Source organism: Aplysia californica, unplaced genomic scaffold, assembly GCF_000002075.1.
Source record: "Aplysia californica isolate F4 #8 unplaced genomic scaffold, AplCal3.0 scaffold00148, whole genome shotgun sequence".
Lineage (NCBI taxonomy): Eukaryota > Metazoa > Mollusca > Gastropoda > Aplysiida > Aplysiidae > Aplysia > Aplysia californica.
The window spans coordinates 773,691-794,726 of record NW_004797418.1 but is presented as its reverse complement, the minus strand read 5'-3'; the positions used below and the strand labels follow the sequence as shown (position 1 = coordinate 794,726).

The 21,036-nt window shown below is 40.2% G+C and overlaps 1 protein-coding gene across 1 annotated transcript; it reads right to left on the bottom strand.

Moving 5' to 3' along the window:
• Positions 1-254: 254 nt before the first annotated feature.
• Positions 255-20,883, bottom strand: LOC101847104 (GATOR complex protein NPRL3). The gene is made up of 9 exons (XM_005097182.3): positions 20,689-20,883; positions 13,370-13,957; positions 12,729-12,973; positions 10,089-10,263; positions 7,376-7,480; positions 5,875-6,027; positions 3,982-4,122; positions 2,212-2,433; positions 255-1,190 (listed from the first exon to the last, which is right to left on the bottom strand). Exons 2-9 carry the CDS (start codon positions 13,949-13,951, stop codon positions 945-947), a joined length of 1,869 nt encoding a protein of 622 aa, XP_005097239.1. The 5' UTR covers positions 13,952-13,957; positions 20,689-20,883; the 3' UTR covers positions 255-944.
• Positions 20,884-21,036: the final 153 nt, after the last annotated feature.

Here is a 21,036-nt window from a genome sequence, read left to right as displayed (position 1 = left end):
CGTATAGACTTTCAGTGATTGATTCCAAAAAAGAATGTTATCAACTTTACTTATACCCCCAAAACTTTTTCAAAAAGTTTGAGTTGAACTTTTCTTCTGAAGTTTTGAGTATAAACCATATATATGTGTCACGACGCAGTGGAATCAGGCGCTCATCAATTTTGGGGCATATGGAGTTATTGGTATCATTTCAAAGCCTGTCCATTTGCCTTGCTTTTGATGGAAAAAATATTCATTTATCTTGGACACAAGTCAAGATATTGGAAATTGAAGGAGGTGGGGGTCACCTAGTTTCAGAGGTAAATTTGTGAGAAAATGGCTGCCAAATTTGCGTTAATTCCTAAGCTCGAGAGTCCGCGGAAACTGAAAATGTACATCTTTTATGCCTTTAATCAATGTTTTTCAGTAAAATCCACATAGAAATGTGTTCTTTACATGGCATGAAAGGTGTTGAGCCAAAAAACTAAATTCCAATAAAAATTCCTAAACCTGCAGAAAAGGCCAGTTTCTTCCCTTTCATTATTTAGACGAGTGCCTGATTTCACTACAGTGCCTCACATATTTGGAGATAACTGAGGATGTATGGATGAACACATGATACCTATCAAAATCTCTCTCACAACAACCTTGGTTCAGCATCTGAACTGAGCTTGAGTCACTCAAACCACAGTCCTCTGTTTTAGCAAGCTGTCACATCAGCAAGGTTGTAGATCAATACAAAATGTATTTAAACTAATTTTCTGTAAAAACCACAATAAATGCATTAGCAATGATGAATTGACCCGTCACATTTTGAATTCGTCTTCAACTTTTCTGAATGTGCCTCCATAACAAGGACAACAGGGACACGTTTTCACACATTGCCCATAAAACTAAAAGTTACATCCAGAAAGAGTTACGCTGTCTCTGGTATTTACACACAGATCTCACAGACCTGACAAATATCACAACAAGGAAGTAGCAGGATCCTCATGACTACAAAATATCAGCACCTCTTTAAACTTATCCAGCAGTGCGTTGAGCAGTGTCCGTCTCAAGTTCTCGTAAAACATCATCTCCTCTAAGTGGTGTTTCCCATTGAAATATGGACAGAGCTTTGCGAAAAGATGCAGGTCATCGGGGTTCCGCGAGGCTGGACAGCGGAGGATGGCCGCCTTGATCTGCGGTTTCAGCTCATTCAGAAGTGTGTCCTGGGAGGAGGTAGACACGTAGGTATCTTATTCAGTGTTTGAGTAAGGCCATTGGCTCACATCACATAAAGCACACACAATTTACATAAGAGACTTAAAAATTGAAGCCACGTAAATACCAAGAGTACCTCTGGAAAAGGCAAGTGTACCCCTGCCCTCATGAAGAAGTCTTAAAATGTTACCCCTTTATGCAGAGGCATGTATCAGTGCAGGGAAGGGAAAACGTAGCATGGGCTGAGGCTTAACTTGACCGAACCAGTCTCACATCAACACGAATGCTTCGCTGTGCCTTTATTTCCTCTCACGGATGTCACGGATGCTTCTGGCTATTCAAACTTTAAGCTGACCTTTGGAATGACGCTTTATTTTTGCTTTACGATGTAAAACAAAGCGTAAAAAAGCATGTTAAATACAAAAACAGGAGACTGTATTTTTTTAACAAAAAATCTTGTCTACTTTACTCTAATACTTTCTACATTATTTAACTTCTAAAGGAGCCCCTTACATGGAGCTGTTAGAGAACTTTGTAAGTAAGCACATCAAGCAATATCAAGTAACAGTAGAAATTAGACGGCGATAACTGAGGGGTATCTTAAAACAAGAAAAGTCAACCCTAGCTTATAAAGAAGATGCTGTTCTTAGTGACCTAAAAATGGTGCATTTATCAGTATCAATCTACGCAGAATCGACATTTTCTTCACATTTCTATGAACAAAGTGGCCTCAAACAATCCCAGAAGTTTAAAACAAACCATTGCAAAAATGATTTCTGAAAACTGATGAACAAACATACACATCTAAAATCTCTTTCCTCAATTTATTTCCTATATATATTCTAATCTGGCATGGTTCAGAAGCAACCCAGGAGGCTTAGATAATATTTTGCTTCAGAGACAAAAAAAACCAAAAACCATTGTAAGAATCATTTCTGAAACCAACAAAAAAAAGCAGTCAACGTTTTAAAGCCATTTTCATTTAACAATTTTCAATTTTTTTCAAACCAAACAAGACTCATAACCAACCTGCACTCTCCACTGCGCCTTTGTTTCTTCTGCCACAACGGAGCAGTCACTGTTGGCTTCTTGTGAGGGCGACTTGGACAGCTGGCTGGCGTAGTTGGCGGCCGAGTGGCCACAACTCTCCTCACTGTTCACACTGGCGATGTCGGACATGCTGGCCGTGCGGTCTAAGGTCGAGGCTCTCGGGTCCTCCATCAGGACAGACAGGTATGACTCCTCTACCACCTGATGAACCAAACAAGAGGACTCAATTTATCTACTGCCTGGCCAGACAACAGAGTCAACTACACAGAAAATACACTTTTTAAAGCACCACAGACTCTAGATAGCTACCATGAGCTGTCCCGCCAAGAGCAAGTGATTATCTTCCAACTAAGAACACAACACACAAGACTGAGACAACATATGTACAGATGTTATAAACTAGTACAATCACCAAAATGCCACTGTGGAGAGGCAGACCAAACAGTAGAACACATCCTTCAGCACTGCAAAACACACAGGGCCCCGAGACAGGAAACGTGGCCAACCCCACTGACACTACAAGAGAAGCTGTAAGGGCCGACAGATGAACTGAGCAGGACGGCCCGATATATGACAGATACCAGACTTCAAGTGTGATGCGATCGAGAAGAAGAAGAAAGAAGATTGATTTTCAGGCATTTTTTATTGTAATCATCTTAAGTGTCTTATGATTCCGTCGACACACTTATGACCAGTGGTTGTCAACCTTTTTACAGCCAGTGCCCACTTTTGTCACATTTAAGGGCCTAAAATTTTCATACTGCAGACCAACATGTATTTCCAAGCAGGGCATTGAATAGTACCTGTCACTACTTGTGTGATCCCCACCGCCCACCAAAATTACCAAATCACCCATTAGCAGGTGATATCACCTAGACAAGCACTGATTAAGTTCATTTACGAAGTATGCCTCTTTCACCTTGCCTGTCAGGGACCACCCTTGATACAGCATCCCAGCAGATAGAGGGAGTTGTTCGACGGAAAACTTTTAAACTCAGGAATAAATATTCTATGAGTGATTGCAAAGAGCTTATCTAATAGACCATAAATGCCAGTCTGTGGCATTTTGTCCAGGTTATTAAACAGCAAAAGCAGGGTACAGAATAAAGCAACACACAGGACACAGTCAAATCCCATTATTCCACCATACCCATTTATCGCCAGGTTTTCTCAGCGCACAAAAAGAAATGCTATAGATAAACATACTACTTGCCCCTTGGAACAGCAAGCCATCAACTTCCTGAGAAAAAGTGTCCTGATTAAGCAAATGCTATATCACCTCGTAACACCATCAGTAAAGTGGCTGCCAAAGACACACACTTTATTCATCACACGGTACCCATTCTGTAGCTGTAATGCAATAATCTCTCTTCCACCAACACACAACTCTGCAGGCCAACTGTTATAGGCCCTCCTATTCACCGTCAAACCCATTTGTATCGCCAATCTTGCAACATACATGAAGTTGGTGGTACAGCATGGCTTGTGGTATGATGGGGTTTTATAGTGCAGTAAAAAATTAGTGGAGCAACTTATTGATAAATATCTCAACTGTGACACATTACATCTCCAACTTTTGCACAATGACCTACACAAGTTTGCTTTAGTAGATCAATTTCTTGTAAACACCTGTTTGCTGTGTTCTAGAGAATTTCTTAAAATTATCAATATTAAAATCCTAGAGAGCAGTTTCTAAAGATTTTAAAAGGTTTAGAATCTACATCCAACCTAAGTTGGACAAAACCTAACCTGGACGCTGGAGTTGGAGGAGAGCGTGGACGACATGGAGTGGCTGGTGAGAGAGCTTGGCTCCTTCTTCCGGGCTGTGGTCAGGTTGACGTAGGTGTGCAGCTGGTTCAGGAGGCGGTGCTGAAGCATCCAAACCACCACCTGGGGGGAAAATTATCCAGTAGCTGAGAGGTCTGGGAGAAACACTTCACCACAACAAAGGCTATTTAAGGCAGGGAAAAGCAAGACAGACAGACATAAAATACTTCAACAGCCTTATGCGTCTTTGACAGGCGAGCTTAAAGCAGTATGTATGATACAGCTTTGCCTGGGAGGTAGACATAGTGGAAGTAGATTACCCAAGTACTACTCCCTTCCCTTCAGATCTTAACTTCCTTGATATATTGCTCCAAAGGAGAGACATAGTCAGCTCGAAATCAAGGAAGGTGAAAGGATTTGCCAATCTATTTACAGCTGTGATGGGGATATTTTCTGTGGTAATGAACACGACTAGAGAACAGGAAAGGAGGTGAAAGGAGAGCATTTAAGAGAAGAAATTTTTTTCATTGCAGTCAGGTTTCGATCCTGGGACCTTCTGAATGAGAGGAAAACATAGTATCTCTCTAGTTCATGAGAGCTCCCTATCTTCTAGAAATCACAAATAAGAAAGTAATAGTGCATCGAATCACAAAACAAACAAGATGGACTTGACATAACTGAGAAGCAATCGACAAGGTGTTAAGTCAAATTAAACATAAGGACAGTGTCATCTTGTCTCTAACCATGTTACTGGCTTCTGGGAAATTTGTTGACAAGTAAAAAAAAAAAAAGGATTTGACTTAAATGATGAGAGTAGACACAAAAGTTAGCCAACATACTTTTACACTGCATGCTGACTCTTGCCTTTTACTAAAGACCCCCAGTCGACCTCTCGAATCATTTTAAAGCAAACAATAGTTGAAGGATTTCTTCCACATACAGAAAAAGGAGACTCAAATTCCATCGGAAAGAAAACAGAAACATAAAAAAGGGACCTGATGACAACTCTGTCGTAAGCTGACAAAACGTCTTTTTTTTCATTTTGGTGCCAACATTTTTTATCTGCTTAATCGAAAGCCTGATCAGTTATATTACTTGTGTGAAAAAATCAAATTCAAACTGTGACTAGTTTATGAATAAATTCAAATTCAAATTTCAGAATGACTATTTTTAAATGATAACGCTGACAAAAAGCCTCTTTTTCTCAAAACTGCTCTAAAGAAAAAAGACATTTTGTCAGCTCACGGCAGAATTGTGGAGCGGGGCAAAAAAGCCTTTAGAGGTAAAGAGAAAAAAAGGGAAGACCTTCTACATCATTACAATGAAAACTTAAAATCCAACAGAGGTCTACTCTACAACTTCATGAAATAAAACATCAAAGCAGAGATCGCGGAAGATAGAGGCCTGTTGTGGCGTGGAGTAAGGCACCAGCCAACGAACACTGCCGTGACGATAAGAGACACAGTTAGACCAAAACACCAACATGGTCTCTCATGGTCTAGAGGTAAGGTATTTGCCTTTCATTCAATAGGTCCTGCATTCGCAAACAGAGAGCCATGGAAAACTTTCTTCTCTAAAATTGTATCCTTTCACCTTCTTTCCTTCTCTCTAACCATGTTCTGTCTTCTCCTTTCTTCTCTACTTTCTGCCCCCTCCCTCCCTCCCCTTTGACCCCTTCTCTAGGCTCCTGACTCTAACACCAAGCCTTCTCAGACAAAGGCGAAAAAATCTTGGAGGTCTTGAGCGCAATTTGGGCTCATATGACCTTATGCAGTTGTGAGGGCTGTAAAACACTTACCAAACAAACAAACCACCCCCCCCCCCCCCCCCCAAATAAAAAAGAAACGCCATTGACAAAAGAAAGATCAGCGTCACCTGGTTGAGCCTGTCCAGCAGTCCCGGACTCGGGTAGGCCATTATGTCGCACGCGTCATGCATCGGAGATGGGAAGCTGAATCTGGACATCTCCTCGTGCAGGTGCAGGCCGGGGAAGTGCAGGGAGAACTCCTTGCTGAGGTCTGAGTGGGCCTGGAGAACATGTCAGATGAGATAAGATGCGTTCTGTTTGTTTGTTAGAATATACTGTTATATCATCACAAATTGGACGCAACTTTTTAACCTAAAAATCAGGGTACAAATTTGCCCTGCATCTTAACCATGACATATGAAATTCATCCCCAAAAACCCAGAGGAAGCTGACCAAGGGAACAAACTGTGAGGGTATGGTAATCAGTCAAATACATTTATTACATTTGATTTAAAATGGGTAAATAAAAAGAATAAACTTTCATTTTTTCGTTATGAAGTGTGGTCATTAATGCAAAATCGACAAACATAGATGACGTGGCATGCCATGAAAAAGTTGATGCAACATATCTGATGAACATATCGACTGCTCAATGGAAAACTCTGCCATTCGTCACTTTTCAAATGGCATATGGTAGTCTTTCAATAAGCAGTCAATAAAATTTATATCAGAATTTTGACTCTCAATGTGGCTACCTCCGGCAGCATGGAAAACATCAAGCTGATATGAGAATTCTTCCCAAACACGCCTCAGGGTGTCTCGGTCTACTGTGTTGATTGTAGCTGTTATTCGAACTTTCGTGTCATCCATATTTGCTGGAAGGGGTGGAACATACATTTTGTCTTTAATTCGCAAGGATACCCCACACGACTGCCCGTTGTGCGACTGCCTGGATGCAACAGTACCACACCACCTCTTTAACTGCCCAGCACTTTGTGACCTGCGTAGCACCTACCTACCTGCCTCCCCAGACATCGGAAATACTCTATACAGCGACAAAGCACAGCTGATTAAAACCTGCAAACTTTTTGCCATATCAACAGACCGAAGGGCTAGAACCCAAATGGCCGATGGATCGGAAAAGTAAAGTAAAGTAGAGTCCTTAACATACCCCATATAAAAACTGGCTATTCACTTTACTGCAAGCAGATTCGAATGACTTCAATTTTCTACAAGATGAGGCACCACCCCATTGGCATCTTGGGGTTTGAGCTTATATAATGAAAACAATCAACACAGTAGACCGAGACATCCTGAGGCACGCTTGGGAGGAAGTCTCCGGTGCTGCTTGTGGCAGCCACATTGAGCACTTGGAAAACATGAAATTTAAACTTGAAGGCATGTACAACTCATGTGTCCAAGCTAGAGTTTCCCATTGTTTTTCGTTTTTGAAATGATTTTGGTGTATTCCTTTTTAATCATCAAACAGATTTTTAATACAACAGATTTCGTTGAAAGAAACATTTCGCATTCCCGCAATGTCCTGCCCTAAATAAAACAGATTTTTTGGCTTCTCCAGAAAACCTTGTATTTTGACACCAGACAATGATATACATGACCCAGACTCACTGCAGTATTGGCTGAAGCTGACAAGACATACAGGTTGGACTGACACAAAGGGTAGATCAGCATGGCGAACCCCCAATAGATCATGTGGCACACCAGCTGGTAAATCTGAGGATAGAGATTGGGAACAAATAAGTTTCTTCTTTGATTGCTTCTCATCCATATTGCCCACACACTGGTATCTTTCGGGGAACATATTCGGACGTATCTCTGATATATCGGCAATTGAAAAGGTCATTTGTTTCATTATCCCCAATATATTGCTTTTGTAGCTTCAGTGAACATCTAAAATATGACAGTAAAACTTTCTGAAATGAAATTTTCCGGTTTGCGGACTATTTTGTTCCCTTTTATTTCCATACCCTCAAACTGATTCACAGTGAAACAAATTAATTGCGTCCACATGGTTTTAACAATGAAAAAAAATGTACGATCTGAATGACTAATTTATCTTTAAAAACTACAAGAAAACCAAGACACCCTGAACTTATTGACATACTCATACTCATAGCCCATTGTCAAGGGATTCATTAAACCTCCGAGCCCTGATCTACTGAGGCTACTGAGCCTGAGCTCCCGAATGATATATTACTAACATTCATACGATCATCAGCATCACATTCCATATTCTCAGAAAGATCTTCAAAATAATCAATAATGTCTTGTGTAGTAAACACCGTTTACCCTATGTATTTTGTCTCAGGCGGGCCGGGTTGGGGGTGGGGTCTCGTCGAGGTGGTAAATATACGTTTTCTATATACTTTAGTTTAGCGCCTCGGGTCTCGTTCATCGCTGTACCTGTGGCTAGGCACACGGGCAGTTTTAAGCACCACCGGTGTACTGGTGGCAAGGGCTCAAAGGGTTAAATACAGTCAAACTTGCCTTAGAAGTCACTTCTCCACAGTGGTCATCTGTACTAACAGCCACAGTACCTGGGCACCCTTGTGTTTTTCCTATACTTTTCTCTAATCCATTAATGTGGCTTCTCTCCAAAATAGCCACACAACCAGTCATTTCAGCAACAAGTCAGCCTCAAAATCCTTATTGTCCTTTTCTACAAAAGTTTTCCACCATCCCTTCCTCAGACTGAGCATGTACATTCAATTAATGGAAAAAAAATCTCTTATGACAAGACCCGCTCATAGCAACTATATCTCCATAATTGTCAGTAGTCTCTGCAATCTTTTGTGATCGTTAAAGAAAAAACAAAACCAGAAATATGGAAAAACCGAACCAGATAGAAATTCACATGTTCACCAGATTGTAAACGCACTGGAACATTATTTGTTACTGTATTTGTCTAAAGAGGGAATAAAACCATGCTGCCTTGTTGCAACTTGCAATGTCACGTCAAGAGTTCAGTTGCACGCCCAGAACAGAGTGTTAGATTTTTTAAAAATTAATCAAAAGGTAAGTCAACTGAACAAAGAAAACCTATAAAAAAATATATTTGACATACCTGAGAAATGAGAGTGAGAATATCGACTGCTTGGTGTAAGATTCCGCCATACGCTATTTTGAAATGTCACTTAAGACAGGGTCTTCCACTCTATATGTGTCAAAATACGGTGGAATCAGAGGTTCGTCAAATTTTCGACATGTGGGGTTATTGGTATCATTTTAAAGCTAATTCATTTGTCTTGCTTTTGGTGAAAAAAATACCATCTATCATAAACAGAAGTCTAGAGATTTCCGGTTGAAGGAAGTGGGGGTCAACTTGCTTCAGAAGTAAAATAAGAGAGAAAAGGGCCACCAAAGTTTGGCCACTTCCAAAACTTGAGAGTTCTTAGAAACTGCAAATTTACATTTTAGTGCCTTAAACAAACATTTTTTTTCTCAGTAAAATCCACACAGAAATATGTTTTTACACTAACCCCCTAGGTCAAAAAATAAAAATTCAATAAAAATTGCCAAACGGACAAAAAAGTGCCACTTTCTTCTGTCATTATTTTGAAAAGCGTCTGATTTCATCACGATGCCTCACCTTAATATGTCAAATGTAAGCTGGCTTGTCACAGCACTTTTAAAATGTAGACCTCACGTTTAATAAGAGGCCTCAAAACTCACAGCCAAATGAGTCCTGCAGGTGTTACCTTGGATTTTTTTAGTGTGTATTTATTCTCTTTGGGCTACCGTGGCTCAGGCTCGTGACCACCTCTAGTGGTGTTTGTTGACAAGTTTTAAACACAATTTCAGTTTTGTACCTTTTAAAAAACACTTGAAACTGTTTCTTGGGTACCGCCGGTATGCAGAATATTTGATGAGGCCCAGACTCATCCATACTTAAATCCCAGCTGCCCTCGAGTAATATGAGTTTAAGTACCCTTCGCTAAATATTAAAGATGACAAGATACTCTAATAATAAGATCAGAAAAAGCAGCAAAGTCATAAAAAGTAATAAACAGAGAAGTTGAAATACACCCATATCATCAGGCACCTGTTCAGATGTACTAAATCCAAAATTGTGGAAAATCCTTGTATTGCAGTTTCTCAATCTTTTGTATCAATTGCAAGTACTCAAGGAATATTTTGTTGAAATTTAAATTCTAAATGTGGAAAAAAAAAGCAAGAAAAGATATATAATTTAGGTACAATTTTTAAAAGAAAGATATGGTCTTTCTCTCTCCTTAAAAAATGTTGCTCTCTGGGCTTAGAACAGCTGAACAGTTTGCCAACAACATATTCACTGCACCACACAACTGGGACCACTTCCAACCTGGGTGATGCTGAGATCTGTCTCTAAAGCCAAAGTCTTCAAATTCTTGATGGGAGTTGTCAGCTTGATGAGCCGAATAAGGCAGGGACTGGCATCCAGAGGTAAAAAGTTTAAGACCTCTTTCTCTGTCTTGGTGAGAAGTATGCCATGATAAGGCCTCACAGAAGAAAGGTATCTGTGGAAAATATCATTTCGACATTGACAATTTCTCCACGAACATTTGAGACAGGTAACAGGTTTGGTAGAGGTTTTATTGCACTTGTAACTGCAACACTTTTGGTTATATAAAGTGCCAAATACTAGAGACACAAGTGAATAACAAACATAAAAAAGGAAGATAGCAAAGGATGACTGCAAACCACACCAGAGCACTCACCAACCACTCCAAACTTTGAGATAGTAACTCTGCATTTCACAAAACTGTTGCATGAATGCAGTCAAGCTATGATAATATAAATAGGTGGCATTCCAGTTTTAGTTACTCACAACTTTCAATATCTCACTTACAATTCCCAATAAAAACAATATTCATGCAGTATAACCACCCATCTCCCCAAACCACCCCTTCCATGGATGGTTCAGGGATAAACAAACCCAAATGGTCTTACGGTGAGTGAAATAGTCCCATAAGAGTTCCGAGCAAAGTTAAGTGACAATAATCACTAGATGGACGGTCACTCAGCTGCATCCTTGTTATCATCATCACTATCTGCCTCCTTCATCCTGGTATTGGTAAAGGCTGATAAGAAGGGCACATCTATTTCTATTCTGGGCGATGTTCTCTACTATCAGCCAGCTGTGCCTCATGTGCCTGAGATTTGCCTCCAGATCTTGTTCCCAGTTAGATCTGGGCACCATCTATGTTGCAATTTAGTCGCCTCTTACGATATGATAGTCTCTCGTCCGCCTTATTTTTCTCAAAAGCTGTGTACTGCACTGCAGATATGTCCTTGCACAAGATGTTTAAACCCCATCTCAGAAAACTAGGTATCACACTGTGACAAAAAGCAATGAAGCGATTGTAAGGGTTTGATGACTTGCTGTCCCCTTGTATGTATGTGTCATAACGTGGTGGAATCAGACACTCGTCATTTTTGGGCAAATGAAGTTATTGGTAGTTACAGTTAAAGCTTGTTCAATTGTCTTGCTTTCGTTGAAAAAAATGTCCATCTATCTTGAACAGAAGTCAAGCTATTTGTATTTGAAGGAAGTAGGGGTCACCTGTTTTCAGAGGTAAAATTAGAGAGAAAATGGCCACCGAAGTTTGGTGACTTCTAAAGATTGAGAGTCCTTGGAAACTGTAGATTAACATTTTTTTTTTGGTTTCTTTTTACGTTTTTCAGTAAAAGCCACACAGCAATGTGTTTTAAAATAGATATAAAAAGTGTTGAGCCAAAAAATAAAAATCTGATTAAAAAATTGTCAAACGGGAAGAAAAATGCAGCTTCTTTCTATTTCATTATTTCACCAAGCGCCTGATTTCACTGGGATGCTGCACAAATTGTTTTAGGTTCATTAATATGCCTTTGTACGTGTACACCAGAACACAATATATTCAGAAAAAAAGACAAACAAAGTGGTATCCAATTATATAATTCTGGTGGTGCCGACATTTGCATCAGCTTTTAGAAGAGACTACACACTCTTCAGGCCTCTAAATTAAAACAAAGGAAGCATTCAACATTCCTAAGAACATGGTGCAGTCGGATTTTCATGATTTTGAGCTTAACAATTTATAAAACTGTAGGTTTTGATCCTTATGTATCCTATAGAATACTCCAGAATAGAACCATTGCTTTCCAATTACAATTTTTTTAAAATATGGTCAGCTGCTGTTAAGTAAGTATAGGTTCAAAACTGTGTGGATAGGAGCAAATAGGAATCCCCAAAGCAGTAGTTGGGGGGCAGCAGTAACTGAGTGGTTATTGAGCTCCAGCTCACAATAATGTCAAGCATGCGTCTGCGACATGGCATTTAAATGGGTGATCTCTGGGGTGTGTGCCTGAGCAACATAATAATATGATAATCATACATAATAAAATAAGACTGTTAATATTGGCAACCAGCAACGGTGTGAGGATTGTCCGTGTTCGTGAAATATGTATCATTCATGCATTTACGTATTAATGTATTTGCGTATTCATATACGCCACTAAATCAAATTTACCTCCGAGATTTTAAAAAAGCTGAATTAATCTTTTAAAATTTTTGTTTACGAGATATTTTCCAAAAGGTTTCATCAATTAGTCGCATCTATAGTGGAAATTTGAAGCAATACATAATTGTCTAAGCCCTAAACTCTTAGTAGCTGTAATGTATGGATGAAGCTATGTTATGTAAAAATGGGAATGAACTATGTTGCAAAAGTTGAAAGATAGATTCTTTAATATCACAATTATTTCTTCTTCTTGATACGTCACACATTGTCTCGTTTGAATTCACACGAGATTTCAGTGTAAATTAACAACAATAAAATCAGTTCACCGGCAGGTAGGCAAGAGAGCGGCTGTGTGTTTTAGTCTTCTTTTCAAGTATTAATCTTGTTATAATGTGAGGCCATATATGCAGCCGTCACAGTAGCCATACTAAAGGCACACAGGCAGCTAGTTTTATATGACCCTTTTAGAAAAATTTACCAACCTGTAAATGGACTCCAGCTGTATCACTCTGCCGGGTGTGTGCATGGCGTGAATTTTGTGAGGCAGGCAAAAGTTGATCTCCACCCACTGGTTGAGGTAGAAGAGAACCTGGCCTGACTGTGCCAGGCTGTCAAACACGGACTTGAGCTCCCCACCCAGGCGACTGCGGTCGATGATTTGTCGGAGAGGGGACACCATGTCGTTATCCCCGGACACCGATGCTTCTTCAAATGCAAGCACCATGATCTTCACACAGAAGAAGAAATGTGGTTTAGTTTTAATGTTTTACGGCACTTACAACAAAATTATGTCATATAAGGGCTGAAGATTAGAGGTGTTAAAAGCAAATAACAACACAAAAAAGGAGAGATAAGAATGATAGAAGTTCAACAGGAAAGAAGGAGTAAACCACATGAGAACACCCACCAACCTCCAATGCGAAGAAGTGTAAAGTGGACAAGGATTATTCAAACACATTTGATAAAGGAAAATAATCAATCACAAATTCACGCCATTTATGCTCATAAAATAAAAGACGTATGAAAAATGAAACACTTCTTCCTAATGTATGCTACCAGATCAGTGTTATAGCGATAGCACAATAATAAAAATGATAATTATGAAAGCCTAGCAGAAATTTACCTTTGCCTCTCTGTTTAGGTACTGACATCTCTTTTCTTCATGGGCGATGGCAACTGCAAGCTGCTGTGCTAGCTCTTGATAGCAGCTAACCACTGACTCCGGCATCCTCACCCTCAGCACAAAGACAACGTTCACCGACAGTATGAAGTGCTGTCTTGAACTGGAGCTCTGAGAGCCCTGAAGGCCTGAGTCACGGGATAAATGTTGCAGAGATATCGGAAAGCCAACAAATCTCACATCGTCTATCTCAACACTGAATTTTTTTCCACACAAGTCTGATTTCACAATTAAAATGTTCGCCAATGTATTGTTAGAGAAATTTGTAAGGACTCCATCCTTTACAAAGGAAGTGATCGATGACTTTTCTTTTTTCACATCCTGAAGATTTTCTGCAATTTTCAGAGCATACGGGTTTTGTCCACAGTTTGTTTTCTTTTTAGGCTTTGGTTTGGTTTCTTGTTCTTGGCAGTAAGGATATCTGAACAACAACCTGTTGCCACGTGTACCTGAAGTCACCAATATGATTGCCACCGGGTTCAAATCACAGGCCATTGTCAAGCAGCTCTGAGACCACTCATACATTAGCAACTGAGGACAGTAAAACAGGGTGAAAAGGTTCATTATAAAAATCAAATAGAGACCAGAGAAATAAGAACTGATCAAATATGATATATCATACACTATTACAATTAATTGCACAATATTTCAAATAAGTTTAACTCTTTGACTTGAATATTATGGTGAATCAGGCCATCTTCTTACATAGACAAAGAATTAACTCTAGAAGTTGGCAAGTCTATTGACTGTGCTGCATTATTGTTGTTTTTGTTTTCATTTATATTAATTGACATAAATATCAGCTTGCCATTAATGCAGCTCTGTATCCTCAAATTATACCAAATCTTCATTCTTTTCTGAAAATTTTCGTGGCTAATGCCTGCTTGTAGCTTGAAGCATATCTTTTTAAAATGATGACATTAATCTTATCATAATATATTGCTTTCACTCCCGTATCTATTTCAGATATAGCATATATATATATACTGAGGTGCAAAAAAAAAAAAGGGGAATTTTATTACAACACAATGATTGACAAAATGCAACACATAGGTTTCAAATTATTTGTTGTGTTTATTAACTGAGACTTTGCACACTTCTAGAGTAATATAGCTGACATGAACTGATGGTCCAACAAATTCATCTGAGCTCACGTTGACCTTGACCTTGGTGAGCAAACTTAGTAACGCGCATGGCCTCCACGTGCAGCGATTACAGAGAGGCATCTTCTGTTCATAGAGTTAATCAAACTGTTGATCTGGTCATTTTGGATGCCACCGAAGATCTGAATGATGGCTGCAGTCAACTGGGCTGCTGTTCGAGGCCGTGGCTGCATCTGGATAAGCTGTCTTTGGATCACGTCCCACAAATGTTTAATAGGGTTCAAGTCAGGTGAACAAGGTCGGTGTGCCAATAAACTGACATTGTTCTGCGCCAAGAAGTTGTGGGTAGCACGTGTGGTATGTGGTCGTGCGTCGTCTTGTTGATACAGGAAGTTAAGATGCCTCTGTAGAAAGGGCAACACATGAGGTGCTAGGACTTGTGCAATGTAGCGCTGAGCCAGGACACTGTTTCCACGTCCTGGACCAATGTTCTGGAAGATGACAGGTCCGACTCTATGATTCAACGCCATGGCTCCCCATATCATCACGCTCTCGCCTCCCAAGGGGTCACGCTCCAGAATGTTGTTGTCGTCGTAGCGAGTTGTGTCTCTATGCCACACACGGACACGGCCATTCGCTGGATCCACGCAGAACCTGCTTTCATCGCTGAAGAGGAGTGACTCTCCTCCACTGTGCGTTCCGCCAGTTAACATGTGCCTGTGCCCACTGTAGCCGTTGCTGTGGATGCCTTGGTGTTAGGACAGCTCCCTGGTAAGGACGCCTGCAGTGAAGACCAGCAGTCACTAACCTCCATGATACAGTCCAGCGGCTAAGTTGGCATCCAGTCGTTCCCACGGTTGTTCTGGCAGTCTCTGCAGCCGGCAGAAACGGTTCGCAGTGGTGCTGATGAACGATGACACGATCATGGACCGGACTTGTGACCCTTGGTCTTCCGCTTCTTGCTCGATCTGCTGTGGTTGCTATCGCTAGTGACAAATAGTGCTTGGGTTGACACCAAAAACCTGGGACACCTTTTCCACCGATTCACCGGCCACCAGTCATCCGACAGCTCTTTCTCTGTTTTCCCTTGATAACCTTGGCATCTCTGTAGCTCGTCTGTTTCGATATGAAAGCAACATTTTGAGGCGCAGATTTTATAGGCGTACACCCAGGACTGAGTGAGCCTAAACTCACCACTCACAACATGTTACAAGAGTGTCCCAGTGGTGAGTGATGACTCGTGAGTTGGGTATCGCTTATGCAGCCAATGACATCTTTGCGACGCCCAAAAATGCCTAATCAAGACGCTTGAGGCAAGTGTTGAGAGATATGAGTTCATATCACACAACTTTGAACTCAGCATTCGGCGATTACAAGAACATATAAAAAAAGTTTTTTTTTGCGCCTCATTATATGTTATAATAATAAAAATAATATATAACACGTTTTTTGGTTAACTTTTTTCTCTTTTACATGAATTTCAACATATTCATTACAAATTATTCAATTTTCTAACTTTCGATGTGTCTTGTTTTAAATTATATATAACACAAAGCCTAATAGCAACTTAATGTGTATTTTTAAATTGTGGATATTCCAAAGGGAGGGGGAGGAGGGGGGGGTCAATGCTTAATTAAGCAAAACAAAGCTTCTTCAAGAATACCAACCCACATATATTTTGATCAAGATTACAGGTAGGGCCTAATGCATAGTATAAAATTTTATATCAGCAAGATAAATTTCAGGTGACTAGAAAGGCCTTTACATTGATAAAAGGAAATAATCAACCAGAAAGTCATGATGTGTACTCTATGATGTGACAAGCGCTCTCTATACCGATTCATTACCCATGAGAGCAGAGAGTCCGCTAAAAAAATTAGCAGATCGCTCTGCAAGCAGTGGGTTTTAAAAACAATTCACTTCGTCCGCTCTGGGCCCAATATGTATAGATCTGAGTTCGGTACATCAAGTGCTGCTTGGGACCTCAATTCATATATAGACAAGGAGTGGCTGTGCGACAGGCTAGGCCCAATGAAGGGCTGGCTGTATATATAAATAATGCGTAGTGTCATCGGAGCAAGCACTCAATAGACCTCTAGATCTTGGCCTAGTGGTTCTTTATATCCAGGATGCCAACATCAGACTCCAGGGTGAAAGAATTAACACAACATGCTCGAAATGCATTGTTTCTTGAGGATCGACACATAATGTGGCAATACACTGGCGGGACTACATTGTGACATGATATGATGTGATGTCATGAACGAGACAGCCAGGAAAAGCATCTCAGCAGACGTCAAACACATGCAGTTTCTTTGTGTATCAATCAAGTTCTGCCCACCCCCAGTCCGATACAGCAAATGATTCGACAATTCCTTTGCACATTACAAAAGGGTTACTTGCAGACAATATATAAATGAGCACTCGTTTATTCGCGAATAAAACTTTCAGCACGCAGAACAATACAAGTCACGGCGGATAAAATACCGTCCAGACCGCTCACTTAGTTTTCCTTCCCCGGTTCCTCCCCGACCATCCTCACCACCCTGCCCGCCCCGCCCTACAGCCCAGCGCGTAGTCATAAATCACTTGTCAGAGGGGTTAATTGGGGTGACCGCAGCGCCACTCCTCCTGTGCCGGGGCAGTAGTAAATATGGCGTTTTAGTGCGAATTGAAAGCCTCTTAACTCTGAAACTATAAATGCTACAAGGCCGATTGAGATTTCATTGTAACGTGCTATGTTTGACCTGTAGGCCGGTATAACTTGTTTTCTTGTAAGTCCGATTATATCAGTTTTACAATGGATTTAAGTAAGTCTGTGATTTTCAAACTGGCATCTTCAATGTTTAGAACTTTTTCAGTTTGGATTTAGATATTTCAATCCGGCCCCCAACGATTTAAACAGAAATTCATGTATCAACTGTGGTGACAATTTTCATTTACATGTGCAAGTTTCAAATGCACGAAGTTATTCTATGATTTTCTGTGATTTTTAAAAAATACCAACCCACCACTCTGAACATTCATTCTTGCTGTTTTTAGTTTTCTTGCCTCTACTACATTTGATTTTCGTTGTCATTTTAAACAATATTTTTGTCATGGAGTGCCACACTCAACGTGATCATATGGTGAGCATTGTGCTCAAACATCATCACCTTCTTGAGGAGGCTGCAAATGATATAGATGTACAGCTGGACCATGATATAGATGTACAGCAGGCACATGATATAGATGTACAGCTGGTCCATCAATCTATGGAGAATTGCACGCCTGGAATAGGACAAAATGTGCATATCTACGGCAAAAAAATGAAAGAGGGCTGGAAAAAAACAAGGAGGACATTCAATTGTTACAGAATTTGTCAGATTTTGTCGGATAATCCACAAGAAGCAGAGAGATTTGAGAGGAAGGGTTCTAGTGTACATGATCAGCTGTCAGAGTTAGAGTTTGAGGAGCTTATTCCAAGGTCAAGTCCTGCCTGCTCTGAATTTGATAACATCCTCAAACAACACAACATCACACCACAGGCCTACAACAGCCGTTCATTTATAGGAAGCCACTGCCATAAATACATCACAGCCCATGTGTACAGACAGCTAGCATCATTTTTAGCAAAAGGAACAGTTGCATGTACACGAAATCAAAGCCTAATAGACACCGCATTAATTGTTCTGAGAGAGAAATTTGTTCACGTAAAAGACACCTTCAAAGATATCCACACAGTAATTGCACATGGAAAGCCAATCACTTTAGACAGAATACCACTATTTAGTCATGCATCACACGATCTATGTCTTTATACAGAAACATATTTGGCAAATAAAAGGTCTGGAGTCGATAGTGCTGTAAAACACGTGCTACTCAATCAAAATCGATCAAAAGAAAAGGTCATCTCCAAACAACACATCCTTGAGAAACACTGCGTTCCTTGGATACAAAAATGTGGGTTTGGAATGGCCTTCCATTGTGAGCAAGGGGTGAGCTCATTCATGCAACCGTGGCCTAACAGACAAAGAAAAACACGTCAAAACAATCCTGCAGTCACAACACGTCCAACCCACCCTGAGCTACTCTGTCGTGTGCACCACCCATCAAAAGACGAAAGCTTACAGCGGAAAAATGAGATAATTCCTCCAGTCCAGCAATATTGTGTTCTTTTTGTATGTTGTGTTTAGGTTGTGTTTTCATAAGTGTATCGGCAAGAAAAGATCTGTTCTGTAGTTACATGTATCGTGGATATCGCTATGAAAAAACAAGGTCGCAAAGCAAGAGTATTGCAAAAATCAACTTCAAACCTGAATAATTACGGATCCAGAAACTTCGTGCATATGCCCCTTTGTCAGTACAAATTTCATTATGTTCTCAGCCCTGTGTGCAAATTTGATTGAATTCGTTTGGGGCCAATCATATTTAAATCGATGTTTATAATTGATTACCCATGACACATTTATCAAATTAAGTCCCCTTTTTGAGAACTTCACAGCTTTTAAGTGTAATGTACCATGTTCTTCCGATTTCTTCATTTTCTTCCTTAATATGTTGAATATTTACGTGGTCTTTATTAAAATATTCATCTTACATTAGCTTTGGCTCACTGTGCTGGTAAACTTTGCAAAAAATACAAGAGCGCTGCCGGTGTTCGGCTGATTAGGGAAATCCCCGGCGGCGCAGGTAAATGACCCCGTGACCTGGGGAAGCGCGGGCTTGCTTGCCTCGCGCCAGCCGAAACTAAATGGGCGCTCTATAACCGCTGTGAAGTGTTTATGTGCATGAAATAAAAAGAAATTTTTATTGTGTTCTGCAGCCAAAAATATACGGAAGAGGCTAGCCGTACTTAATGACGGCTAGACTGCTAGGCTAGCCGCTAGACAGCTGGGCTGGCCGTACTTATTCTTAATAAATATGATGGGGCCAGACTGACCATAAAAAAGGCCTACTGAATTGTAAATATATACATATTTTTAGTTTGCAGTACCTAAAGTATTTGTATTTGAGACGAAACCAGGTGCCTTAATGACAGTGCATGTATTTTAAACCTCCTGTTTTCTAATGTTAAAAATAGGGCCTAAGATAAGTCTTGTACGGCTAGACTGGGAGTCTAGCCGAAGTACGGCTAGACTTTATTGGCAAGCCGGCTAGGCTAGCCGTACTTAAGGCTAGCCGTACTTTCAGGCTAGCCGTACTTTATGGCTGAATTGTAAATGAAATTTTTAGTTTGCAAAGCCTAAAGTATTTGTACCAAACCTAGATCTAAGTATGGCTAGACTCTCAGGCTAGCCACTTCGAAAATACATTCTCAGATAAAATCCCCAAAAGAAAGCAGTATGTGCGCATGGCATAGGAGGAGGGAAAGTAAAAATTTTATCCTATCTATAACTTTTTCAAACTAAACTTGCTGCAACAAAGCAGGAATCTGAATAGGCTACACAACTTATCAGAAGACTTAATTAATCAAAGTGGCTATTCGGACTCGAGTCTGAATAGCTTCCCGTGCCGTAGCTATTCGGACTCTTCAAACTCCAATACCATCTTGTCTAACACTATCAGAATATATGCATGTTGTTTTGTCCTAATTATATTTGAACATCATGTAAAGTATGCTGTTGGCAGTGTTGGAAAAGCTTTTCCTTTAGACCACTGTTACTTTGAATGACTGACTTTTGTTCCCTTTGGAAGGGTTCTAACTTTCTCTTCTTACTCTTTCCGGATGTATCGCCGATCGGCGCCAGTCCACACCCTTTGCAGACATATCGCAGATATTGGCTATGATGTACCCCTGTTCTTTGTGTTGCCTATTTGGTCATCAAGACTTTTGGATTTCTTCTCGGGATGTAAACAAGTCGATGGATCATGCACTTTTATTTTTATTTAACGAACGGAACTAAAATCTACAAGATATAAATATCACCGGGTCAGGGCTAGATCTAGGGTTAGATTCCAGATCTAGAATCTAGAAAAATCTACACTACACATATAGAATCTAGATCTAGATCTATAAAATCTTGTCTAGATATCTAGAATCTAGGGACAAAAGCGAAACATGCCTGAGGCATGAAAAACGCACACTAGGCTAAAGTCTCCTCCTCACTGTTGTTACATGTAACATCAACCGTGCAGTTTCCGTCTACTTACTACAAGCAAAAAGTCAAAACCTCTTACCTGCTTATGCCTAGAATTTAACCTAAGTGCAATTAAGAATAGATCTGTACCTAGATAGGTCTAGATAGCTCTACATTTGTCGCAGTTTGTTACTTCGTCGTTTTTCAATAAAAATGAAAGTATCTCTTCGAGATAACTCAGTCGCAGACCTCCAGATAGAGAGAGACTGCTTGTACTACTAAAAACATCTCACGAAGTAGTAGATCTAGATCTATGTGGAGACGATCAGCTGACTTGTCCAAGGCTGTTGAAAAGTTGGAATTAATTTCTAACCCCCGGGGAAATTAGCCTAAACTACCAAACTCTACTTTTTTTTGGTATACAAACAGGAGAATGTTTGACAACCCC